Consider the following 27,129-nt stretch of genomic DNA (forward strand, 5'->3'; position numbering starts at 1 on the left):
ATCTGGAGGTTCAGATGTTTGGAGGGCTGCAGTTTGAGGATGGCTGATCTAGAATATGAGTGGGCCAAATATGTCTCTCCAGAATTGTGGGAAAACATGCATAATGCTTTTTCCACCTTGCAGCCTCTTAATGCCTTAGTAACAGGCAAAACAGAAATTAATTAGTGATATAATTTCTATGCCACCATTCTGCCAATATGGGATCCAAGGCAGCATAAAGATAAAGGTTTCCCCTGACATTAAGTCCAGTCATGTCTGACTCTGGGGGGTTGGTGCTCATCTCCATTTCTAAGCCAAAGAGCCAGCGTTGTCCGTAGACACCTCCAAGGTCATGTGGCTGGCATGACTGCATGGAGCGCCGTTACCTTCCTGCCAGAGCGGTACCTATTGATCTATTCACATTGGCATGTTTTCGAACTGCTAGGTTGGCAGGAGCTGGAGCTAACAGCGGCCACTCCCGCCGCTCCCGGTATTTGAACCTGGGACCTTTCGGTCTACAAGTTCAGCAGCTCAGCGCTTTAACCACTTTGCCACAGGGGCTCCCTCAAATATAGATAGATAGATAGATAGATAGATAGATAGATAGATAGATAGATAGATATAAACTTACTGATGCCTCGATTAATGTAATTTTATTGGCATCTATTTTTATTTTGAAATTTACCAGTAGCTGCTTCATTTCCCACCCTCAGCTTATACTCTGGTCAATAAGTTATCCCAGTTTTTTGTGGTAAAATTAGGTGCCTTGGTTTATATTTGGGTTGGCTTATACTCGAGTAAATAAGGTATCTATGAAGCTCAACTTACTTAAAACAAATCATGTCATATTTGCCAGGACTGTAAATATCTTGTGCAGGCATAAAATTACTCCTTTCATCAGATTACCACTGGATTCCTTCACTGATGGACAGGTGTGATCAAATCTGCATGTTAAATTAAATCCCTTAGGCATTTTTTAAACCACTATAGCCATCAAAAATTATGGTCAAAAATGAACTAAGCCATTCTTCTTTAAAACCATGTCTATGCTCCTTACCCCAAACAACTGTTCCTTCTGCACTTTGAGAGCTCTGAACCACTTGTGTTCTCTTGGTCCCATCAAGATCCAAACCTCGCTTGCTGAGGACTTAGGTAGGCAGGACCCCATGAAAGTGGAAAAACCACATTTTATATATATACTAGCTGTGTCCGGCCACGCATTGCTGTGGTGAAGTATGGAGGTATGGGAAATAAAGTATTGAGGAATTGGTGGTAGTTAAGGTAAAGGGTAAACGTTTTCCCCTGACGTTAAGTCTAGTCATGTCTGACTCTGGGGGTTGGTGCTCATCTCCATTTCTAAGCCGAAGAGCCGGCATTGTCCGTAGACTCCTCCAAGGTCATGTGGGATGACTGCATGGAGCGGCGTTACCTTCTTGCCGGAGCAGTACCTATTGATGCACTCACATTTGCATGTTTTCGAACTTCTGGGTTGGCAGAAGCTGGGGCTAACAGTGAGGGCTCTCTCTGCTCCCCCAATTCAAACCTGCAGCCTTTTGGTCCAGAAGTTCAGCAGCTCAGCGCTTTAACACACTGAGCCATTAGGGGATATTATTTCCTAAAGGTTGTGAATATACAATATTTCTTGTTGGGTTTTTTTTGTCTATTGGAGGCAAGTATGAATGCTGCAATTAGGGAAAATGATTAGGATGTAATGGCCTTGCAGCTTTAAAGCCTGGCTGTTTCCTCCCTGAGTGAATTTTTTGTTGCGAGATGTTAGCTGGCCCTGATTGTTTCCTGTCTGGAATTCCCTTGTTTTCAGAGTGGTGTTGTTTGCAATATTTTATGTGTTTCTACTGTCTGTGGCCCTGAGAAAACAGAGGATTTGCCAGACTTTGATGATGGGAATACTTTGTTGGGAGGTGTTAGCTGGCCCTGATTGTTTCCTGTGTGGAATTCCCTTGTTTTCAGAGTGTTGTTCTTTATTTAGTGTTCTGATTTTAGAGATTGTATTGTTCTGTTTTATTATACCACATTAATTTTATATATTCTGAGTTTAGTGTTTTTGAATACTGGGAGCCAGATTGTATTCATTTTCACGGTTGACCACAACACAATAATAATAATAATAATAATAATAATAATAATAATAATAATAATAATGATAGTATTAATAATGACTTTGGTAATACACAGTGCTTCACTCCCTTCTCAGCTTCCTTTCTGGAAGAATCCTTTCTTGGGAGGTGTTAGCTGGCCCTGATTGTTTCCTTTGTGGAATTTCCAATTTCCCTGCTTTTAGACTGTTGGTCTTTATTTACTGTCCTGGTTTTAGAGATTATATTGTTCTGCATTATTCTATCCCAGTAATTATTTCATATTAAAGTAGAATCTCACTTATCCAACATTCGCTTATACAATGTTCTGGATTATCCAGCGCAGTCTGCCTTTTCATAATCAATGTTTTTGTAGTCAGTGTTTTAAATTCATTGTGATATTTTAGTGGTAAATTTGTAAATACAGTACAGTAGAGTCTCACTAATCCAACATAAACGGGCTGGCAGAATGTTGGATAAGCGAATATGTTGGATAATAAGGAGGCATTAAGGAAAAGCCTATTAAACATCAAATTAGGTTATGATTTTACAAATGAAGCACCAAAACATCATGTTAGACAACAAATTTGGCAGAAAAAGTAGTTCAATACGCAGTAATGCTATGTAGTAATTACTGTATTTATGAATTTAGCACCAAAATATCACGATATATTGAAAACATTGACTACAAAAATGTGTTGGATAATCCAGAATGTTGGATAAGCGAGTGTTGGATAAGTGAGACTCTATTGTAATTACTTCATAGCATTACTGTGCATGGAACTACTTTTTCTGTCAAATTTGTTGTATAATATGATGTTTTGGTTGTTAATTTGTATAATCATTACCTAATTTTATGTTTAATTGGCTTTTCCTGAATCCCTTCTTATTATCCAACATATTCACTTATCCTGCCGGCCTGTTTATGTTGGATAAGTGAGACTCTACTGCATATTGATAATCTTATATTATCTGCTTAGAACTGGATTATATGAGGCCCCTTCTTCACAGCTGTATAAAATGCACACTGAAGTGGATTATATGGCAGTGTGGAGTCAAGATAATCCAGTGCAAAGCAGATAATATAAGATTATAAATGGGTTATATAGCTGTGTGGAAGGGCCTTGAGTCTACACTGCCATATAATCCAGTGCAAATTAGATAATCTGTAGAAGAGGCCTAAATCTGACTGTCCCCTGGGCTGAGTTGGTTGCTAGGAGACCAAGTGGGCAGAGATTAGCCCTCTAAACTGGCAGCAATTGGATAAAAACAATTATTGCTCTCCCTCTAATTAGGACTTTATTTTTCTTTTCTTTTTGTTGTATCAACCTAGAGGCGTGGATGATGGGTTGTGTTGTCAAATTTCGAGGTTGGGGGGCCTGTAGTTTTGTTGTTTTGTCTGGTGCCCTGATTCTATCACTCTTTTATATATATAGATATCGATAGTCTCTCAGTATCAGCTGCTAAGACAGAAAGGTGCTATTGTTCCCATGCCTTGATTATGAATTTTCCATCGGTATCTACATGAATTAGATCTGATGATCTTCCTTCCTTTCTTTGACAAATGTGTGTGAGATGACCCTCAAATTTTTCTGACTTAAGGTAATGTAAGTGTCTGAGGTCTGAGTTTGCTTGACAGTAAATGTTTCTGAAGAATGGAGGATGAAGAAAATGAAAGGCTGTGTTAAGCTGACCAGAGCAATAACATACTCTGCAACTGTCCCAATTTGACAAGGACAGGCCCAATTAATCTATCATCACACTTTTTCAGATTCACTCTTTTCTCTCCTTTTTGGTATTTGTCTCAGCTCATTTCAATTGCTACAGACTGAGTTCAAAGTTCAAAAGTACCCTGCACTTAATTTACTCAGTAGGGAGTAGAGAAGGGAACAGAATCCTAACCCGTGTAAACGTCCACATTAATAACATTTGCCATCTTGACCACACTCTGATGTTATTTGGCCACATGTGTCTAAATTTTTATCAGTGAAGTGTTGGGGGGAATGTGATGTGAGTTTAGATATGCTGTACATCAACTGGTTTCTGCCAGAGTCTTTGAAGTTCAATCTTGAGGTCCTGATAGCGGCTGAGTTTTTCCTGTTGTTTTTCATCAATGCGACTGTCACCTGAGATGGCAACATCAATGATCCAAACCTTTTTCTTTTCACAACTGTGATTTCTGGTGTGTTGTGTTCCAGAACTTTGTCAGTCTGGATTCGGAAGTCCCACAGTATATTTGTGTGCTCATTTTCCAATACTTTTGCTGGTTTGTGATCCCACCAGTTCTTTACTGCTGGGAGGTGGTACTTGAGGCATAAGTTCCAATGAATCATTTGGGCCACATAGTTGTGCCTCTGTTTGTAGTCTGTCTGTGCGATTTTCTTACAGCAGCTGAGGATATGATCAATGGTTTCATAGATTTCCTTGCACAGTCTGCATTTTGGGTCATCAGCTGATTTTTCAATCTTGGCCTTAATTGCCTTTGTTCTGATGGCTTGCTCCTGGGCTGCAAGGATCAGGCCTTCTGTCTCCTTCTTCAGTGTCCCATTTGTGAGCCATAGCCAGGTCTTCTCCTTATCAGCTTTTCCTTCAATTTTGTCAAGGAACTTTCCATGCAATGTTTTGTTGTGCCAGCTGTCAGCTCTAGTTTTTAGTGCGGTTTTCTTGTACTGGTTTTTTGTCTGCTGTGCTTTGAGGAGTTTCTGATTTTTGACTATTATTATTGATTATTATTATTATTATTATTATTATTATTATTATTATTATTCTATATTTAAAATCCATCAGTCCATAGCAGGGGTCCTCAAACGTTTTCAGTGGAGGGCCGATTCATGGTCCCTCAGATTGTTGAGGGGCTGAATTATCATTTGAAAACAAAAAACAAAAAACGAACAAATTCCTATGCTCACTGCACATGTCTTATTTGTAGTGCAAAAAACCCCCCCAAAAACCCCAGCAACAATTGCTTATTTATTTATTTACTACATTTATACCCCACCCTCTCCCACCCCGAAGAGGACTCAGAGCGGCTTACAAGTTGTATGTACATACAATATATTATATTAGTAGCATAGCACAATATTAGCATTATATATTACTATATTGTACTATACCACTGTATCATATTATTATTAGTAATATTACATTTAATATATAATATATAATATATAATTAATATTATTATATTATACAATATTATTACATTGTATTAATATTATTATTAGCCACCCTGAGTCCCCTACTGGGTGGGAAGGGTGGGGTAGAAATACCGTAATGAATAAATATTATATTGTATTACATTATAATATTATTATCAATATTATATGTATACACAATATATTATATTATTACCATAGCACAATATTAGTAAATGAATGAACAATACAATATTTGAAAATAAAAACAATTTTAACCAATATAAACCTATCAGGATTTCAATGGGAAGTGTGGGCCTGCTTCTGCCCAATGAGATAGTCAAGTTAAGTAGAATTGTTGTTGTTGTTGTGTGCCTTCAAGTCATTTCAGACTTTTGGCAAGCCTAAGTCTAAAACTGAGGGCAGGGGCCGGGTAAATGACTTTGGAGGGCCGCATCCGGCCCCCGGGCCTTAGTTTGGGGACCCCTGGTCCATAGCATCAATTCATGGCAGTTGAAGTTGCACTCGACAGTGTAGATGCATTCATTACTTACCTGCCTTGGTTTCCCAAACTAAATTAACAGCCAAGAGCTATGCCTAGCAGCAGAAATCAGTTGTACTAGTGATCCTGTTTGTTAGTTAGACAATCATTTGTAAGAAAGGACCAAAACTCAAATAAATCAGAACCAGAATCACTAAGGAGAACTGATCTCTTTCATCCAGAGCAGCTCCTGGCAGTTAAAGTGGATGTGAAGAATGAAGGGATGGGCTTAAAGCTTTGAAACATTATCAAGAGTTTAATTATAGTTCAGCGCACTCCCCAGAGAATCCTTCTTGGGAAAGAGGGTCTGTCTAGGAAAGGCCCCCCAATCACTTCCAGTCTAACGGAAGCTGTTCCGAAGAACTCTGTCCTCATTCAGTAAGGTGGGACCCCTCTATGGCCCCCGAGAAGCCTCTATTCGACCCCTGTCTTTCCTTCCCTCTTTAGACCTACATTGGCTCCATCCCTATTCTGAATTCAGATCCTGAAATTCCTTTTAAACCTCAGCTCTTTCTCTGTGTAGCAACCAATGCTCACAGATGCAACACAATGACAATGGAAAGGCTCAAGTGAAACAATGTGTACAGTTTTTAATAGAAAGCACAAGAAGTGCCTGGAATGGCACTGTTGTGAGATCCAGCCAGATAGAAGGATATGAGAAGAGATACAAGGATGAAAGAAGGGATGGAGGAGGGAACGAAGGGGTAGAAGGAAGAAGGGAAAGTATCTCTTCCTCCTTGAGCAAAAGGTGAGCAAAAGATAAGTAAAAAGGTAAAGGTTTCCCTTGACGTTAAGTCCAGTCGTGACTGACTCTGGGGGTTGGTGCTCATCTCCATTTCTAATCCGAAGAGCCGGCATTGTCCATAGACACCTCCAAGGTCATGTGGCCGGCATGACTGCATGGAGCGCCCTTACCTTCCCGCCGGAGCGGTACCTATTGATCTACTCACATTGGCATGTTTTCGAACTGCTAGGTTGGCAGAAGCTGGGGCTAACAGCGGGCGCTCATTCCGCTCCCGGGATTTGAACCTGGGACCTTTTGGTCCGCAAGTTCAGCACCTCAGTGCTTTAACACACTGTGCCATCAGGGCCCCCAAAAAAGGTAACGGTAGAGCTTTTCCTCAAAAGGACATTCCGGTTCCTCCTACAAATTACATAATTGTTTTATTCTAAAGCTGAGAAAAGGAGAATTCATCATGACAGAATTGGCCATTTTGCCCGTCTCTATGCAGATAATTTACAAAAAAAAGTCATTTGCCAATGAGCTTTAAAAGCGATTGAAATATAACCCTTTAAAACACTTAAGAAACTCCAGGATACCACTCCCATACATTTGACACCTATGTCATGTGATGAACACAGTAGTTGCTGTTTCTTAAGTGGGTGGCTCAGTAAAAAAAAATATAATAATTTAAAAAAAATTAAATTTAAAATTTAATAGGAGCCTCCGGTAGCCTAGGGGATAAAAGCCTTGTGACTTGAAGATTGGGTTGCTGACCTGAAGGCTGCCAGGTTCGAATCCCACCCGGGGAGAGCGCGGATGAGCTCCCTCTATCAGCTCCAGCTCCATGCGGGGACATGAGAGAAGCCTCCCACAAGGATCCGGTTGCTCCTGACACTTAAAAAAGTAAAATTTAATGCATGTGATGAAGTGGTACATTTCTACTTTTGCCAGTTTCCATGTATTACTCATCTGTGCGCTGTGGCACAGGCTGGTGAGCAGCCAGCTGCAATAAATCACCCTGACCAAGAGGTCATGAGTTCGAGGCCAGCCCATGGCAGGGTGAGCACCCAACAATTAAAAATTAAAAATAGCCTCTGCTATTTGCTGACCTAGCATCCCGAAAGACAGTTGCATCTATCAAGTAGGAAATTAAGGTACCACTTATAAAGTGGGGAGGCTAATTTAACTAATTTATGACTCCATAAAAAATTATCCAGCCACCATTGGAATGAGGAAGTGCTGTCACAGTGGATGATGAAGCAGCTGCTCCCCCTGTGGCCGGAATCGAACATCCCCTGAGGAGAAGGTTAAATTGCCTCTGCGTCTGTCTCTGTCTTTGTTTAATGTGTATATGGCATTGAATGTTTGCCTTATATTTATGATCCACCCTGAGTCCCCTCAGGGGTGAGAAGGGCAGAATATAAATACTGTAAATAAATAAATATAAATTGGTCTCATGTATAAGTTGTGGCTTGGGGCCCAAAATGATGGATTTTGATATGATTCATGGATAAGTTGTGGGAGAGGGGAAAGTGACACACCACCTCAGGGGGCCTTTTACCACTATACTTAGAGAAGGGGGTTGTTTCTTTTTTTTTTTTTTTGATAAAAGTTAAGGTACAGTATTAACTCTATCTTTTTAAAGTCTCCTTTGAGTACAGTAGTGAAAAGTGAGAGCTTAGCACACTCTAGGACAGGGGTCCCCAAACTAAGGCCCGGGGGCCGGATGCGGCCCTCCAAGGTCCTTTACCTGGCCCCTGCCCTCAGTTTTATAATATAATATTTTTATATCAGTTTTAATAATATAATATTATATATATATATATATATATATATATATATATATATATATATATATATAAAATATTGATAGAAATATTATAATGTAATACAATGTAATACTAATAATAATACCATATAATAATATTAATTATATATTATATATTACATGTAATATTACTAATAATATTACAATATAGTGGTATAATTCAATATAGTAATATATAATGCTAATATTGTTCTATGCTAATAATATAATATATTGTATATAGATATAAATTGTAAGCCGCTCTGAGTCCCCTTCGGGGTGAGAAGGAAAGGATATAAATGTAGTAAATAAATAAATAATAAATAAATAAATTTTTGACTTAGGCTCGTCCAAAATCTGAAATGACTTGAAGGCACACAACAACAATAATCCTAATTAACTTGACTATCTTGTTGGCCAGAAGCAGGTCCACACTTCCCATTAAAATCCTGATCGGTTTGAGTTGGTTAAAATTGTTTTTATTTTTAAATATTGTATTTTTCTTTCGTTGTTGTTGTTTTTGCACTACAAATAAGGCATATGCAGTGTGCATAGGAATTTGTTCATTTTTTTTCTTTAAACGATCATTCGGCACCTCAACAATCTGAAGGATTGTGGACCGGCCCTCTGCTTTAAAAGTTTGAGGACCCCTGATCTAGATGGTCTTTGGAGGTCTCTTTGCTTACCTATGGTCTCATGAAATCATCTAGGTGGTCTTTGGAGGTCTATTTGCTTACCTATGGTCTCATGAAATCATCTAGGTGGTCTTTGGAGGTCTCTTTGCTTACCTATGGTCTCATGAAATCATCTAGGTGGTCTTTGGAGGTCTCTTTGCTTACCTATGGTCTTATGAGGTTGATTAGATCATGGGTCCCCAAACTAAGGCCCTCCAAGGCCATTGACCTGGCCTCTGTCCTAAACTTTAGACTTAGGGTTGACCTAAGTCTGAAATGACTTGAAGACACACAACAACAACCCTAATTTTGTACTATTTCATCCTAGTCCGGCCCCCCAACAGTCTGAGGGACTGTGAATCGGCCCTCCACTTAAAAAGTTTGAGGACCTCTGCTCTAGGAGGACCTAAAAGAACAACCTGCCCCCTTTACTCTCTCTGGGCTCCTTTATTTATTTATTTATTTATTTACTTATTTACAGTATTTATATTCCGCCCTTCTCACCCCGAAGGGGACTCAGGGCAGATCACATTAAACATATAAGGCAAACATTCAATGCCTTAACATAGAACAAAGACAAAGACAAACACGGGGCTCCGAGCTGGCCTCGAACTCATGACCTCTTGGTCAGAGTGATTTGTTGCAGCTAGCTGCAGCTGGCTACTCAACAGCCTGCGCCACAGCCCGGGCCCGGGCCTTTGAGGGAAAAGGCTAAAGAACGACTGCAACCAGGCATGCAAAAAAACGGAAGTGGCTTTGCAATGAAGAGCGTAGAGAGGATTGGTGTTTCTCTTAGATTGTCCCAGGTGGACTCAGATTTCACCTTTCAACACTCCACTCAGAGACAGTACAGTATTTCCATTGACCCGTGAATAAGTCGACCTGGTTTTGGGAGTATGTGTCAATTTTTAGATTCAAATTTCTAGACTTATACATGAGTATACATTATTGATAGCAGACTGCAGCTTTTGCAGCAGCTCTTCTACCAGCCTGCAGCAGAGGGAGAAGAGTGCCCAAGAGCCCATTCCATCTATTTTGCTCAGACACCAGCTCCTTTTGGGGCCTCTTCTCCCTGAAGTGTTTCCATTCAAGCTGATTATAACAAGAGTCATGTAACTTTGGATAACTAGAACTGTTTTCCTCCTTTCCCTCCCAACTCCCCCTTTGTGCCATGTTTGTGATCTATAAGGCTTCAGCTCAGGGATTACTGATCTTACCTAAGATGTCATGGGAGTTATTTCAGCTGAAAATGGGGTAAAATGCTCTGAATAAGTAATAATAGATAAATGTCTACTATGGGGTGGCAGTCAAAAGGTATCACTCACATCATCCATAGTAAATGTGACATACTGTGCTGGTTCGCTATAAAAATGTACAGGTGGCTTTTTCACAAAAGGGTGATCTCTGCCAATAATTCTCAGACTCGGGGGTCATGAGCCCACACCATATGTCCTAGATGTCAGGAAGAAGAGTGTATTTGGCAGAAAGCGAGTTACTAGATGCCAAATGTGACTTGGATTTTGGACAGATTGGACACTTTGTCACAATGATCATTTTTCTTGACACCAGCAATGCCAGAGGTTGATTGTGGGAAAAACAGTGGAAAAAAACTATAACGCAGAGTATTTGCTTTGTTTAATTAACTAACATATATTGGGTGAATAAACTGGAAAATATTATTAATTCAGTATCTCTGAGGTCATGTTTGTTTAATTCACTTCCTTTTCTATTCTGTACAAAGAGGAAATCTAGGCATGGTGCTTAACAGTCAAAATGTGTCTTGTGCTTTTAAAATGTATGCCTTTAAAGAACTTGAATTATTAAGTTTTGTGCACGTATGAGGGCAATGACTCTAACCAGGGGGTTTTGTGAAGTGAGATATTTATGCTGGCTGTTATTGTTTATGTTATTGTTTCTGTAATTTTTATATTTTGTGTGTTGCACCTTTGAGTGCTTTGTAAGCCGCCCCGTGTTCCGCTGGGAGATGGTGGTGGGGAATAAATAAAGATTATTATTATTACTTTATTGTATGACACAGCAAACAAGATAGACATGCTGGATTTCTTATTACAAAATCACAAGTCAAACACTTCCCAAGCAATTAGGACTGTGTGATGTATTTTCAGATGATGTGCGCAGATCCCAGTAGGGTGGCCTTTTGCAGTTGACAGGTCGTAATTTTGTCAATGTCTATTGTTTCCAAACGCTGGCTGAGATCTTTTGGCACGGCCCCCACCGGGACCACCTGCACTCATCATCATCATCATCATCATCATCATCATCATCATCATCATCATCATCATCATTAATCACGTTGTATCCCAAATTGAGAGATTCAGGGGCCCTTTCACATTACATATTAATAGCACTTCGATTCCACTTTCACTACCATGGAGCATCCAGTGGAATCTTGAAGCTCTGCAGTTTGGTCAGAGACCTTGGATGAGAGCAAGATTCTATGCTGTAAATCCCAGGATCCCATAAAATGTCATCTTGGAAGTTAAAATGGAATCATTGCTGTATAATTGTATGGTGTGAAAGAGCCCCAGTGGAGTGAATACTGAACATAAGCACTCCTGTGTCTTCAAAATGTATAGATATCTTCCCAAACCTTCCATATTAAGAAAATGTCAGGATGAGTACAGAGGAAGAGATGGAGAGCGCTAACTTCTATAGGCAGTAAAGGTTTCACTAGGGTCTTAGGTCCCATTATTTTCCAGGAAGAAATACAGTAGAGTCTCACTTATCCAACGTAAACGGGCCGGCAGAACATTGGATAAGCGAATATATTGGATAATAAGGAGAGATTAAGAAAAAAGCCTATTAAACATCACAATAGGTTATGATTTTACAAATTAAGCACCAAAACATCATGTTATACAACAAATTTGACAGAAAAAGTAGTTCAATACGCAGTAATGTTATGTTGTAATTACTGTATTTACGAATTTAGCACCAAAATTTTATGATAAATTGAAAACATTGACTACAAAAATGTGTTGGATAATCCAGAACGTTGGATAAGTGAGTGTTGGATAAGTGAGACTCTACTGTATACTGAAATAATATAACCTAAGATAGATCCAGTGTTTAGCCCTAGTTCCATTTCCTTAGAGGAAGAGTATTAAGACTTTTGATGAAGTATGTGGGACTAGAAGGGTGTAGCATTGCTCTAAGATTTTCCTTCAGTCCCCCAAATGTCTAAGTTTACAGTAATGTATTCAATCCATCATTTGGAAATACAATTAAGGCACCAAGAAAAAGGATAGGCAATCTTATCTAGTGAGTGTGACCATAACAAATATGAGTTTTCAGTAAGAACAATTTTCACTGTTTCTTTCCAATGCTATAATATTTGGGAACTGAAGGAAATTTTATTTTTATTTAGAGGGCAAAATTTGTATTGAGGTGCCCAATGGCCTTAATTTGCCCATCACTACCACCACTATACTCATACCACATTGCTGTATAAAGTATATGAGAATACAACTAATGCTTCTTTGCATGGAATTACCTATTTAAGGAAAGAAGTTATGTTTATTGTTTATTGTTTTTACTTATCACCCTCAGTGTCTATACCTACTGAGACAATTACATTGGGTAAACAGATTGGTTTCTTCCTACAAGGAGCTTCTGATGTCAGAGGATCAAACAAAATGTATGGTTGCATCTAATATATTGCAGGATCACTAAGAAACTGCTGCAGGGGCTCAAAACTATTATTATGACTTTATTACAAAGGTCAAGCAAAACATCCCGCTTCGCCTGGCCTCACCAAAGTTCTAGAGAATTAGTGGGGTGAATCAGAAAAGGATTTTTTTTTGAAAAAAAAATTCCATTTGTCATGGTTTTTCTCCAAGGAAAAAACAGACATGATGATAGTAATGGTGGTCAAAACTTATACTGCAATACTCACTCATGGCAGTACATTAGGTCAGGGGTCCCCAAACTACAGCCCGCGGGCCACATGTGGCCCATCAAAGCCATTTATCCGGCCCCCATCACAGCAGCTCCCTCCTTCCAAAGCTTTATGTTTATAATGGTATTTTAATTATTATTTAATTAATAATTATTAAGTGTGCTTTCCTAATGCTTTTGGTGCACAAAAGCAGAAGGGGGTTGGACTAAATGGCCCAAGGGGTCTCTTCCAACCCTCTATATTATTATTATTATTATTATTATTATTATTATTATTATTATTATTATTAACATTGAGGCTGTATTTGTTCCCATTTTGTTTTTGTTTTTACTTTAAAATAAAGTATGTGCAGTGTGCATAAGAATTTGTTCATAGTTTTTTTTTTAAACTATAGTTCAGCCCTCCAATGAACTGGCCCCTTGTTTAAAAAGTTTGGGGACTCCTGCATTAGGTTATTAGTCTGAATGTTGTATAGAGATTGCAATTCTGTTGGACTAATGTGACACATGTTCCAAGTATGTTGGATTTACAAGCAATTTAACAGGTTTGGGCAGAATTCAGAGAACAATTTTCAGTTGCATTATTAGTGAGTGTTTGCAAGTATTCATTAATCCATGGGTTCTATATAGATAGATAAAGTCTGCATTTGCATCCATGTATGTGTGTGTGTGTGTGTGTGTGCATAGGGGAGATCTCTCCCTTTCTCTCTATATATATTATACAGATACATATATATTCCAAAGTGGAGCCCTTGGTGGCACAGTGGGTTAAATCACTGAGCTGCTGAACTTGCTGACTGAAAAGATAGTGGTTCTAATCCAGGGAGTGGGGTGAGCTCCTGCTGTCAGCCCCAACTTCTGCGAACCTAGCAGTTTGAAAACATGCAAATGTAAGTAGATCAATAGGTACTGCTTCAGCAGGAAGGTAACGGCGCTTCATGCAGTCATGCTGGCCACATGACTTTGGAGATGCCTACGGACAACACTGACTCTTCAGCTTAAAAATGGAAATGAGCACCAACCCCCAGAATCACATATGATTAGACTTAACGTCAAGGGAAAATCTTTACCTTTACCTATATATTCTAAAAAGGAAACTTTGATTTTGCAATTTTCCTACACCATTGTATATAATGGGACTTAAGTATCATGGGAGGAGAGGCTTGGAACCACTTAATACTGGGCTTTTTGCATTAGCCTCATCCACTCCTCTCAAATCTGAACATGCCCACCTTTTCCAGTTCTTGGTTATGATGCTGATGGATGTATTTTATGATGTTTTTACTTTTCTGATTTTAATCCTTTTAATTATACTGTTTTACTGTTGTATGTTTTAATTGTGTAATTTGTATTGCTTGTTTATGCTGGGCTTGGTCCCCATGTAAGCCACCCCAAGTTTCTTTGGAGAGATGGAGACAGGCCATAAGAATAAAGTAGTTGCTATTATTATTTTATTATGACACAGCAAACAAGATAGATATGCTGGATTTTGTATCACAAAATCACAAGTCGAACACTTCCCAAGTGTCTAGGACTGTGTGATGTATTTTCAAATGATGCGTGCAGATCCCAGTAGGGTGGCCTTTTGCAGTTGGCAGATCGTAATTTTGTCAATGTCTATTGTTTCCAAATGCCGGCTGAGATCTTTTGGCACGGCACCCAGTGTACCCATCACCACCGGGACCACCTGTACTGGTTTCTGCCAGAGTCTTTGAAGTTCAATCTTGAGGTCCTAATAGTGGCTGAGTTTTTCCTGTTGTTTTTCGTCAATGCAATTGTCACCTGGGATGGCAACATCAATGATCCAAACATTTTTCCTTTCCAGAACTGTGATGCCTGTGATGCTATTATTATTATTATTATTATTATTATTATTATTATTATTATTATTATTATTATTATTTTGTGTGCCCACAGTATTACATTTAAATGGCACTCTTGCAATGATTTCTCAGTTTGTTTTTAAAACCATACTGTAGATAAAAGCTACTTTGTCTATGAGGTTGTTGTTTTTTAAAAGCTATGCAGGCATTGTGTATGAATTTCTCAAATGATTAATGAATGTAACTGGGACAGTGCAAAACTCCTACACCAAATATAGGCTGCTATCACCTATTACTGTCTCCCTGTCAACATTCAGGAAATCTTGCCAGTTATGATACATGGTAATGCATTGGTTTTATTGATTCCTTCTGGCTTTCAGTCACAGCACCTGCAAAGGTTTGAATTGCCATTTTAAGCAGAATATTTTCACATGTTTCCTTTAATGTGAATGTATAGGTAACATTTGATTATTTTGTCGAAGGCTTTCATGGCTGGGATCACAGGGTAGTTGTGTGTTTTCCGGGCTGTATAGCCATGTTCCAGAAGTATTCCCTCCTGACGTTTCGCCCACATCTATGGCAGGCATCCTCATAGAATCATAGAATAGTAGAGTTGGAAGAGACCTCATAGGCCACCCAGTCCAACCCCCTGCCAAGTAGCAGGAAATCGCGTTCAAAGCACCCCCGACAGATGGCCATCCAGCCTCTGCTTAAGAGCCTCCAAAGAAGGAGCCTCCACCACAGTCCGGGGAAGAGAGTTCCACTGCCGAACAGCTCTCACTGTGAGGAAGTTCTTCCTGATGTTCAGGTGGAATCTCCTTTCCTGTAGTTTGAAGCCATTGTTCCGCGTCCTAGTCTGCAGGGCAGCAGAAAACAAGCTTGCTCCCTCCTCCCTATGACTTCCCTTCACGTATTTGTACATGGCTATCATGTCTCCTCTCAGCTTTCTCTTCTGCAGGCTAAACATGCCCAGTTCTTTAAGCCACTCCTCATAGGGCTTGTTCTCCAGACCTTTGATCATTTTAGTCACCTTCCTCTGGATGCTTTCCAGCTTGTCAACATCTCCCTTCAATTGAGGTTCCCAGAATTGGACGCAGTATTCCAGGTGTGGTCTGACCAAGGCAGAATAGAGGGGGAGCATGACTTCCCTGGATGTAGATCCTATACCCCTATTTATGCAGTCCAGAATCCCATTGGCTTTTTTTGCAGCCGCATCACATTGCTGGCTCATGTTTAACTTGTTGTCCACAAGGACTCCAAGATCTTTTTCACGCGTACTGCTGTCGAGCCAGGCGTCCCACATTCTGTATCTTTGCATTCCATTTTTTCTGCCGGAGTGAAGTATCTTGCATTTGTCCCTGTTGAACTTCATTTTGTTATTTTCGGCCCATTTCTCTAGTTTATCAAGATCATTTTGAATTCTGCTCCTGTCTTCTGGAGTGTTGGCTATCCCTCCCAATTTGGTGTCATCTGCAAACTTCTATGAGCCTTCTAGAACTCTTAGATCATTGGGGGAGGCCCTGCTCTCGGTCCCACCAGCCTCGCAGGTAAGGCTGGTGGGAACGAGGGACAGGACCTTCTCGGTGGTGGCTCCTCGGCTGTGGAACACCCTCCCCAGCAACATACGGCAGATACCAACTCTCCTAGGCTTCAGGAAAGCCTTAAAGACATGGTTGTGCATGCAAGCTTTTAATGAATGAGAACATGGACTTTACGTGACCTGTACAAAGATTTATTGATGATTCTGGATGAATGGATTCTAATCTTGGACATGCTTAAAATTTTATATAATGTGATTTTATTTTGCAATGGTATCTGTTTTTTATGAATTGTTGTTTTGTAGATTTTTTATATGAATTGTTGTTTTACATTGTTTTTAGGCATTGCATTTTTGCCTATTTATTGTAAGCCGCTTTGAGTCCCCTCGGGGAGAAAGGCGGGGTAAAAGTGATGTAAATAAATACATAAACTTGATGATCATGCCTTCTAACCCTTCGTCTAAGTCTTTAATTCCTCAGAGGTTATGAGGTACCTGCCACAGATGTGGGCGAAATGTCAGAAGATAATACTTCTGGAACATGTCCATACAGCCCAGAAAACACACAACAACCCCTTTGATGTATTTTCAATGTGAACTGCTTTACAGATGTAATCAGAGGAGAACACTGACATTCAAGCTGTGTTTCCCCTGCATGTTTATAAAGAATCCATTAACTGTTTAGGGGTGTTTTGCTTTGTTTATTTGCTTGCGTGTTGCAGTGTAAGGTTCCCTCCTCTGCTGTTAAGTAAAGTCTTGCCAAACACCATTAAGAGATATGTTCATTGGATCTCTGCAGGGCTTTTCCCTGCCTTCCTTTTTGCCTAATGAATTTGTGCTCTGCCGCCTTGGCCTCGGTTTCTCTGCCAGTGATTGGTCTTCCTTCTTATCTGCTGCAGCTTTCACACTTCTCCACCCTTCTTCATTTCTTCCTTTGCTCAGCGAATTAGGTCTGGCAGGAACAGTCGCAGCCCTCCTTGAAGGCTGCCTGCCAATGGGTGGAGACTGCAGACACATCGCTTTAGTGTCTCCTGAGGGGGAGGGATGTGGTCTACTCTCCAACGCACATTGGAACACTATGCCTGCAAAAATCAAAAAACCATTCAGCAGTGTAAAAGGTGCAGCATAAGCAATTTTCTGGAGCACTTGGTGGTTTGATTCCCTCCTCCTGTCTGTTGCCCTGCTGTTTTTTTGGCTGCATGCTATATTTATGACAATGTTTGTACCTTTCCGTTCTTAAGTGCATTTCCAAAATACTATAGCAAATCTGTTCAGAGAAATTAAGAGCATATGCTGCTTCTTACCATTCTAATCAGCATATGTACTCGTCAGCAATACTAAACGGTAGCAGTTCCAAACTGGTTTATATTAAAGTGTTCTTCCTCCTTCCCATAACTTTCAGCTATTTTCCTACTCTTCCGTTTAGTTTATATTTCGATTTTGCATTGACCTAATTCCAGCACTATCATCATTATATTAATCCATCTGAAATAAAAAAATGACCGAATTTGGATTTTCTTGTAATTAACCAGCCTGGTCCCACAGGACTCTATAAGTGCAACAACTTTCCTGTTTTTTTTATTTCTTAATTAATAACATACCACTTGCAATAAAAGGCTGTGTCTGGATGCCTCTGATAAAAACACTTTTGCTGGCGTATCTCTTCAGAACTGATTAAACAGCTCACAGCCGGCCCTAGATCATTTTCAAGAGTAGGCGAACAGAACTCCCCCCCCCGAATTTTGGTGCCCCCCCCCGCAAACCAATCACTCAAAAAATAATACTATTAATAATATGTGCACAGACAAATATTAATAATATATTTTTATCACAACAACAATATACTATTATTTATTTATTTATTTATTTGCAGCATTTATATTCTGCCCTTCTCACCCCGAAGGGGACTCAGGGCGGATCACATTGCACACATAAAGGCAAACATTCAATGCCTTGACATAGAACAAAGACAGAGACAAGACGCAGGCACTGGGCTGGCCTCGAACTCATGACTTCTTGGTCAGAGTGATTTGTTGATTTGTTGCAGCTGGCTTGCTTTCCAGCCTGCGCCACAGCCCGGCCCTCCCTCTCTCTTCTCGCAATTATTAACACATTCATAATATATTATCACTAATAGTAGTATTATATTCATATTCATAATACTAATAACAGTACATGAGACAATTATGAATAATATATTATTATTCACAATAATACACTATTATTATTAACACAGTATGCACATTTGTGCATGTGGGTCTACATGTGTGTGTGTGTGGATATAGAATGTGTGTAGATATAGAATGTCTATATGTGTATCAATAGCAATATGTGGGACTACATCTGTGGACATACTAGATAGACAGACAGACAGACAGACAGAGTGGATATGAGTATATATAGAGAAAATATAAGTGTCCTAAGGATGATAATAATTCATCTCGTTTGCTGTGTCATATTCTGTCTTTGTGTCAATAATAATAATAATAATAATAATAATAATAATAATAATAATAGGACCATTTTGACTTTCTGGAAGGTTTCTGGTAAGCAGGAGGCTCCAAAGCGACCAAGGAAGGGCTGCCTGTGCCTTCCTTCTCCAGCTCCGACACTGCGCAGGCGCACTGGGCTCCTCCACGCCCAACAGCTCTCCCTGGGTCCTAAATGTGAGTGGAGGGAGGGAAGCACAGGCAGCCCTTCCTTGGTCACCTCGGATCCCAGCAATGAAGCACACGCTCTTGGGCTCCTTCATTGCTGGGCTCCAAAATGACCAAGGAAGGGCTGCCTGTGCCTCCCTCTCTCTGCTTGCATTTAGGACCCAGGGAGAGCTGTTGGGCGTGGAGGAGCCCAGTGCGCCTGCGCAGTGTCGGAGCTGGAGAAGGAAGGCACAGGCAGCCCTTCCTTGGTCGCTTTGGAGCCCAGCAATGAAGGAGACCAAGTTGGCACCATCCTTCCGGGACAATGGTGTCCCCGGGATGATGGCGCCACAGGCAAGTGCCTAGTTCACCATACGGTTGGACCGCCTCTGACAGCTCATAAAATAGATTGGTAGCTTTACTAAAAGTAGTTGGCTTATCAAGAAGCAAATAGGAGTGATTCTACTGTTCATTGTTGTTAGGCACCCATTTGACCGAGATTCAAGGAGGGGCTGATGGCAGAGTGTTTTGGCAACAATATAGCAAACGAAAATTGCAAATGAGGTTTTTTCAATCACTGAAACTACAGTAGAGTCTTGCTTATCCAACATAAACAGGCCGGCAGAATGTTGGATAAGCGAAAATGTTGGATAATAAGGAGGGATTAAGGAAAAGCCTATTAAATGTCAAATTACGTTATAATTTTACAAATTAAGCCCCAAAACATCACGTTTTATAACAAGTCTGCCACTTGTTTGTAGCATGGCTGCACTTATGTTGTTGTTGGGTGTGTTGGCCCGCTACGCGTTGCTGCCTAGAGAAACAGATGTTGATCTGGGCAGGAGGCAGGTTGCGTTGGATAATACAGAACGTTGGATAAGTGAAGGTTGGATAAGTGAGACTCTACTGTACTTGCTGGAAAAATATTCTTGTGCTCAATTTTTGGTTGACTACTTCACCAATAAAGTACAATAGCTGTATCAACTGGCTAGCCTAATCTCAGACTGAAAAGGATGGGTATTAGCTGGCCCAGTCCTTAGGCATGGTGAAGTGGCTGGATCAGGATCATTTGGGCCAAGACCAGAGATTTCAGTGCCGAAACCTGTGACCTCGGGGCTGCCACTGTTGATCAACTGAGGACTGTACAGTCAGTCCTCCACATTTGTGAGTTTGATTTTTCACAGATTTGATTAAAATGCTCTCTTTAGGAATCTCAAAGTCTCTGCCAGAAGCTGACCACAGAATTGTGCTGGTGAATCTAGATATTGCTGGAAAGGTGAACTCTTGGGTAAAAATAGAGCATTTTTGTTTGCAAAAAAAGTTTTCACTTTTGCAAGAGTCCTGTCAGAGCCATAGCCAGAAAAAATGTGGGTGGGGTTTGAAACTTCTTTTTAGCAAATCATGAAGAATAGTTCCATAATGCAAAATAATGTAGAAATCAGGCTCCATCGATAAACTTCAGTGGACACTCAAGACAGATAAACTTTAGTGGACATTCATGGGGATTTGTTTAACCAGTTAAAATTCACGTGTAAACCAGGTTTAAAAAAAAACCTGAAAATTTTTGGGGTGGGGGGTTGAATCCCTAACCCCCACCCTTGGCTACAGCCTTGAGTTCTGTGCCCCTAACCCCAATGAAGACTGACTGTACATTAATTGTCAATTACAGCTGGAAATTAAGTTTCCAAAACTCTACCTTGAACTTGGGGAAAAGTTCTCCAGTGGTATTATTTCACTAGTGCAACTACTGTTCATAAGGCAATCAGGGAGTTGTAGTCCAGCCAACCAAAATTTTTCATGCTCCACTTTGAACAGGATTTTTTTTCTCTCCACACTGTTTTACTGCCATCATAAGCATCCCCTTTAACAAATGGGATCTATAGTCCAACCAAAGAAGACATTTCAAGTAACTCCACCTATCTCTGCCTTTAATGTTTTTTTCCAGTAGTCAGCATCTTTACTAGACATAAGTAAAGGTAAAGGTTTCCCCTGACGTTAAGTCCAGTTGTGACTGACTCTGGGGATTGGTGCTCATCTCCATTTCTAAGCCAAAGAGCCGGCGTTGTCCATAGACATCTCCAAGGTCACGTGGCCGGCATGACGTTTGTCTTTTTCTCTGCCTTAGCCAGGTTGATGGGCCCAAACTCACCTTCAAATAATAATAATGCTACAAAAAAATCACCAAATATTATAAAGAGGAGGAGATCATGATGGCCTGGCCATCATATTATGAAAAGGAAAGAATTATGATTTCCCACAATGCAAAAGTGCATGGCTATATCTATGCATGTCTCTTCAGTGGCAAGCCCTCTTGGGTGTAACTGGACTTAAAATTTTAATATGTTGAAAATCTAGCGTATTCTAGACATGTTTCTTGTATTGGGGAAGGGGCTGAAAGTGTTGGAGAAACAGAAAAGGAGCAGGATGAAGACGAGTATAACCAAAAATCTTTTACCCTCTTTTTGTGTTGTATGTTTGCATTATTTTATATGAAGGGAGGGACTTCATTCCAAATAGTATCTGTTCTGAATCTATCTTTCTTCTTCTTCTTCTTCTTCTTCTTCTTCTTCTTCTTCTTCTTCTTCTTCTTCTTCTCTCTTTCTCTCTCCCTCTCTCTTTCAGTCCTTCTTTATGCAGGAGAATAGCTGGTAATTAAAATGTGCAGGATGAAAAGATGGAGCAGCCAGTGCTTGTACCACCAGGACCTGACAGCTTTCACTACTTCACTAGAGAGTCTCTTGCAGCTGCTGAACAACGCTATGCTGCTGAAAAGGCGAGGTTGGCCAAACAAGACCATAAAGTTGACGACGAAAATGGCCCAAAGCCAAGTAGTGACTTGGAGGCTGGCAAATCACTGCCATTTATTTATGGAGACATACCTCCGGGAATGGTGGCTACTCCCTTGGAAGATCTGGACCCATATTACCTTAATAAAAAAGTGAGTATTTCCTACCAAGCACCTTACCTTCTCCCTACGTTGGGGGGGGGGGGGGCTCTCTCTTATTTTCCTGCAGTCAGGTATACAATATATAATTCTGTAAAAGTTTCGTTTTGTTATTTTTGTTTTTTGTGATCACAAAGTGTTGAAAAATCTGATAGGTTACAAGAAACATGGACAGTATGGATTATGGTTTGGGAGAAAGTGATAGCTAACAGGTCACTGAAAATCTGATATTCCAAAATTAACTCTACATCTATAATAGGGAAAAGATGTGAAAGAAACCACAGCTATCTGAAGGAGAAATTGGTTTGCCTGAATTTAAAATAATAATGTGTTTCACATTAGTCAACTTGTAGATGACATACTTCAACCTGAATTTGACTTGAAGCTGCTACTCATTCGATTAGATCAGTGGTTCTCAACCTGCGGGTTCGCAGATGTTTTGGCCTAATCCCAGAAATCCTAACAGCTGGTAAACTGGCTGGGATTTCTGGGAGTTGTAGGCCAAAACACCTGGGGATCCACAGGTTGAGAACCAAAGGACTAGACTGAAATGTCATGTAGTCCAAGTGTCCTAAGGTTTCTGATATGGGGGATCCATAGTTTTTCCCCAATGTGCCAAGTTCATATTTATTTGTGTTGTCGAAGGCTTTCATGGCTGGGATCACAGGGTTGTTGTATGTTTTCTGGGCTGTATGGCCATGTTCCAGAAGTATTCTCTCCTGACGTTTCACCCACATCTATGGCAGGCATCCTCAGAGGTACCTCACAACCTCTGAGGATGCCTGCCATAGATGTGGGTGAAACATCAGGAGAGAATACTTCTGGAACATTGTCATACAGCCCAGAAAACATACAACAACCCTCATATTTATTTATTTCCTAGAAATGTGGAATAGCAGCCAATGGACCACCACTTGGAATATCAGTAATACACTTTAATCAATGTTGCACCTTCCTCATACACCAATTATTTTTATGGCTTGATGAATGTGGGTAGTGGTGATTGCTTCACCACAAACACAATCTTCAATGAGTCCAGTTTTGCTGCACTTGACTTCTGACATACTGTCTATGGTGAAAGACTGATGCTATCACAATGCTATCATGACAAAAATTATTTATGTGATTTAGCAGTATGAATGGGTTGGTTCAGATCTATGTCATATTGCAATTAGCGTAAACCCAAAAAATAATTGGTTATATGTATATGAATGTGTATCCCTGGTACAGAACCTGAAAATATTTTGGATTATAATTCCCTAGATACTCTATCCAGCATGCATGGCACATGGCCATGTCAACTGAGGGAGTTCTGGAGAATGAAGTTGGAATATCTCTCGGGAAAAGCTCTACTTGAAATTTGACTCCATTAAGAATTATTCTTATTAGCAATATATATCTACCTGCTATATACAGTAGAGTCTCACTTATCCAAGCTAAACGGGCCAGCAGAAACTTGGATAAGCGAATATCTTGGATAATAAGGAGGGATTAAGGAAAAGCCTATTAAACATCAAAATAGGTTATGATTTTACAAATTAAGCAAAACATCATGTTATACAACACATTTGACAGAAAAAGTAGTTCAATACGCAGTAATGTTATGTTGTAATTACTGTATTTACGAATTTAGCACCAAAATATTATGATATATTGAAAACATTGACTACAAAAATGGCTTGGATAATCCAGAAGCTTGGATAAGCGAGGCTTGGATAAGTGAGACTCTACTGTATGTAATTTAGGATGTACCTAGCAAAAGCGAAGTGCACTCTCTTCAAATTAATGTCATTGATTTTGATGTTAGCTTTTGTTTTCAAAGTTTCTTGATACCTCTGATCACCAGACAACTGAATCATTTGCAGACAGAGATTTTGTTTATATGAAGAATAGATTTTTCAGGAAATTCATGTTCAGATCACTGTTCATATATAAGGAATCACACATTTTCCAATGCAGTAACTTGTTTTAGGTATGGTTGACACGTGTTTATTATTATTATTATTATTATTATTATTATTATTATTATTTGCCTTATTCCAACAAATAGATTTCTCTTCATCACCTTCTCCTGATAACATAGACCAGCTTCACAAAACATCTGGAATTACATAAGCATTCACAATGTAGCTATAGCTACATGAAGCTTTTGCTCCCTGCTACTTCAAAACCATTCACTGGAGTGTCTGTATCCAATTATTTCCATTCTTCAAAGAGGATTCTGTTTTCTAATGCTTTGAAAGACATGTCCAGGAAAAACTTGGGAAAGCCGAAAGAGACAAGTCTTCAGGGCTGATTTATTTATTTATTACTATTCAGTTGCTATTTAAATGTATATCCTGCCAAACAGCTTAACATTCAATTCCTATAAAATGCATTCTACAAAAATGATAAAAGCAAAAAGAAATAAAAACATCTGCCACTTAAAATAGAAGCAAACATGGGAGATCATAATCTATACATGGGGCTGAAACTTTGCCTGGAATGTCATGATTTTTGTGAGCTGAAAGAAGATTTTGTCAGCTGAAAGGGGCTTACTGGATCTCCCAAAGAAGACACATTCAGCGCTGGACATGCCCTCTTTTATACTCCTGCAAGGATCTATTTTACACTCTTGAAAGCTCTCCATTTTATACTGGAAGAACTCAAATGACAATCTCTCCTTCATGGCAATGTAGGCTCATATAATGCAGTTCAATGCAGTTAAACCACATTTTGAAACTGCATTATATGACAGTGTAAATGGGGCATGAATAGAAAAAAAATCATATAGGACAGTGGTTCCCAACCTTTTTTTGACCAGGGCCCACTTTGACCAGGGATCAGTTGATCAGGAACCACATTGACCAATGACGACTCTCCAACATTAGTACCAAAAGGATTACAAATCAGTTTTTGGTCAACTTTAGATTTGGTTTGGTTATTTGGGGTGCTGATTCAGAAAATTGCATAGGATAGACCACATCAGCTCTAGTTTCTGATACAGAACATATGCCATCCAGTAGTCAGCATCTGCTTGCCCACAGAAAACCATATTTAATAATCTAGACCTGATGCGGTCTCCCAAAAGTCAACATCAACACTGAAATACAACACCGCCTGAGCTCTGCGAGTGCAGCATTTTTCAGAATGAAACAGAGAGGGTTTGATGACCGGGACATCCGTAGAGATACCAAGGTGCTTGATTATAAAGCCATTGTCCTTCCTACCCTGCTCTATGCCTGCAAAACGTGGACAGTCTACAGACGTCATACTCAACTCCTAGAGTGTTTCCATCAGCATTGCCTGGCTGACAAATGTTAGCGTGCTTGAGGAAGCAAAGACCACCAGCATTGACGCGATGCTCCTAATTCATCAACTCTACTGGACTGGCCACGTTGTCCGAATGCCCGATCACTGTCTCCCAAAGCAGTTACTCTACTCTGAACTCAAGAACGGGAAACGTAATGGTGGGCAGGAAAAGAGATTTAAAGATGGGCTTAAAGCCAACCTTAAAAACTGTGGCATAGACACTGAGAACTGGGAAGCCCTGGCCCTTGAGCGCTCTAATTGGAGGTCAGCTGTGACCAGCAGTGCTGCAGAGTTCGAAGAGGCACGAATGGAGGGCTTAAGGGAGAAACGTGCCAAGAGGAAGGCCCGTCAAGCCAACCCTGATCGGGACCACCTTCCACCTAGAAACCAATGTCCTCACTGTGGGAGAACATGCAGATCAAGAATAGGTCTCTTCAACCACCTACGGACACACCCCCAAGACAACAGAAATGGAAGACAATCGTCCTCGAACTACGAGGGATCGGCTAAGTAAGTAAGTAAGTAAGGTCTACCCAATGCAATAGTTAGCTCTGAGGAAAGAAGTGGAAATGAAATTAATAAAATAAAATAAAGAGGAAGAAGGTTCGTGGCCCGGATTTTTGTTTACTACTGGGCCGCGGCCCACAGATAGAGAACCACTGATATAGGACAACCTTCTTCATCATGATGTCTTGCAGATGCCCCAAGGAAAAATAAGCCTTCAGATAGCCTCGTTCCGACTCGCTTTAAGGCAAACCACCCACGCCCTTGGGTTTGATGTGGAATCATGTCTCTCTGAACTTTCTTAAACAGCATTCAGAACAGATTCAGAGCGAAAGACAGCAACAACAAGCAGAACATTTTCAAGAAGCAAGAAAATGATCCCAATAGACACGTTCACAAAAAATGAAAACTTGTTTGGACCAGACGGTCTAGTCAATGAGTTTACCATAATCAAATAATTTTCTCCAATTAATTGGATCAGTCCTGTAAAGCTGATGGATTTCAGCTATAGGTCCACTGAATCCTGGCTACATGTCCATCAAATCTCAGCTCTGGCTTAACCTGGAGAAGGGCACCTAAGAGGAGAAAATCACTGTTTTCTTATACAATACTGCCATATGACAAATTTATATACTAAGTTTGGTCATTATGCATTTCAGCACTTCCACCTAATGTACTCAAGGTCATAAGCAGTAACCACAGCAAGACATTTGCTTGATGAATGACAGCTATTAAATTCTGCAAATAAAAATTTAATCATGAAAAAGAAAGAAATAGTGATTGAGAAAAGCATAATATTGTTTGACTTGGATGGGCAATGCCCTGTTCTGTTTTCATAATCTCATCTCTTTCAAATGACAAAATATACTAATACTATCATTACTGTGAAGGTACAAATGTATTCTTATTATTATAAGGAGCAATGATGCTTCCTTTTGATTGGTAAATACTGTATTGTTTTTTCAGGTAAGTCATGTAAATAATGTTTTCTTTTTTTACCAAAAGTATGTTAATGAAACCATGGCATTTTTATCATGAAAAAAAGTTCACTCAAAATGAATGTAAAACTGGAAAAGTGCTTAAATTGCTTTCATGTTTTCTTTTTTGTCTTCCAGACTTTTATAGTATTGAATAGAGGGAAAGCAATTTTCCGATTCAGTGCCACCCCTGCCCTATACATAATAAGTCCTTTCAGCCTTCTTAGAAGAATAGCTATTAAGATTTTGGTACATTCATATCCTTTTCATGTGGTTGGTTTGAAATAGTTTTGTTATTTATTAGCTTTAGTTTATAAACATAATTTGACCCTAATTCTCTAAGTGTTCCTTATTTTAGTCTAAACATTATAATCTTCACCACCATCATTTTCTACAGTTTCTGGAACAACTATTCTACAAAAAATCATAAATATGGGCATAAACATATGGTTTAGAAATGTATGAGATAGATTACAGAAATAAATGTATGGAGTATTCTTCCCATACATTACACCATGTAACACGATTTTGATTCCTAGGTTATACA

At 39.7% G+C, this 27,129-nt stretch overlaps 1 protein-coding gene across 9 annotated transcripts in view; it reads left to right on the forward strand.

Moving 5' to 3' along the window:
* The window catches only part of scn1a (sodium channel protein type 1 subunit alpha), a 157,289-nt gene that overhangs the window by 63,026 nt on the left and 67,134 nt on the right, over positions 1-27,129 (forward strand). For all 9 annotated transcript variants that reach the window (XM_062969197.1, XM_062969201.1, XM_062969203.1 and 6 more), the window contains 2 exons: positions 21,489-21,804; positions 26,721-26,838. In XM_062969197.1, coding sequence (XP_062825267.1) covers positions 21,541-21,804; positions 26,721-26,838 — 382 coding nt within the window. In that variant the 5' untranslated portion in view covers positions 21,489-21,540. The remainder of the gene's footprint in view (positions 1-21,488; positions 21,805-26,720; positions 26,839-27,129) is intronic.

The sequence above is a fragment of the Anolis carolinensis genome, chromosome 1 (genome assembly GCF_035594765.1).
Source record: "Anolis carolinensis isolate JA03-04 chromosome 1, rAnoCar3.1.pri, whole genome shotgun sequence".
In the NCBI taxonomy this organism is placed as follows: Eukaryota; Metazoa; Chordata; class Lepidosauria; order Squamata; family Dactyloidae; genus Anolis; species Anolis carolinensis.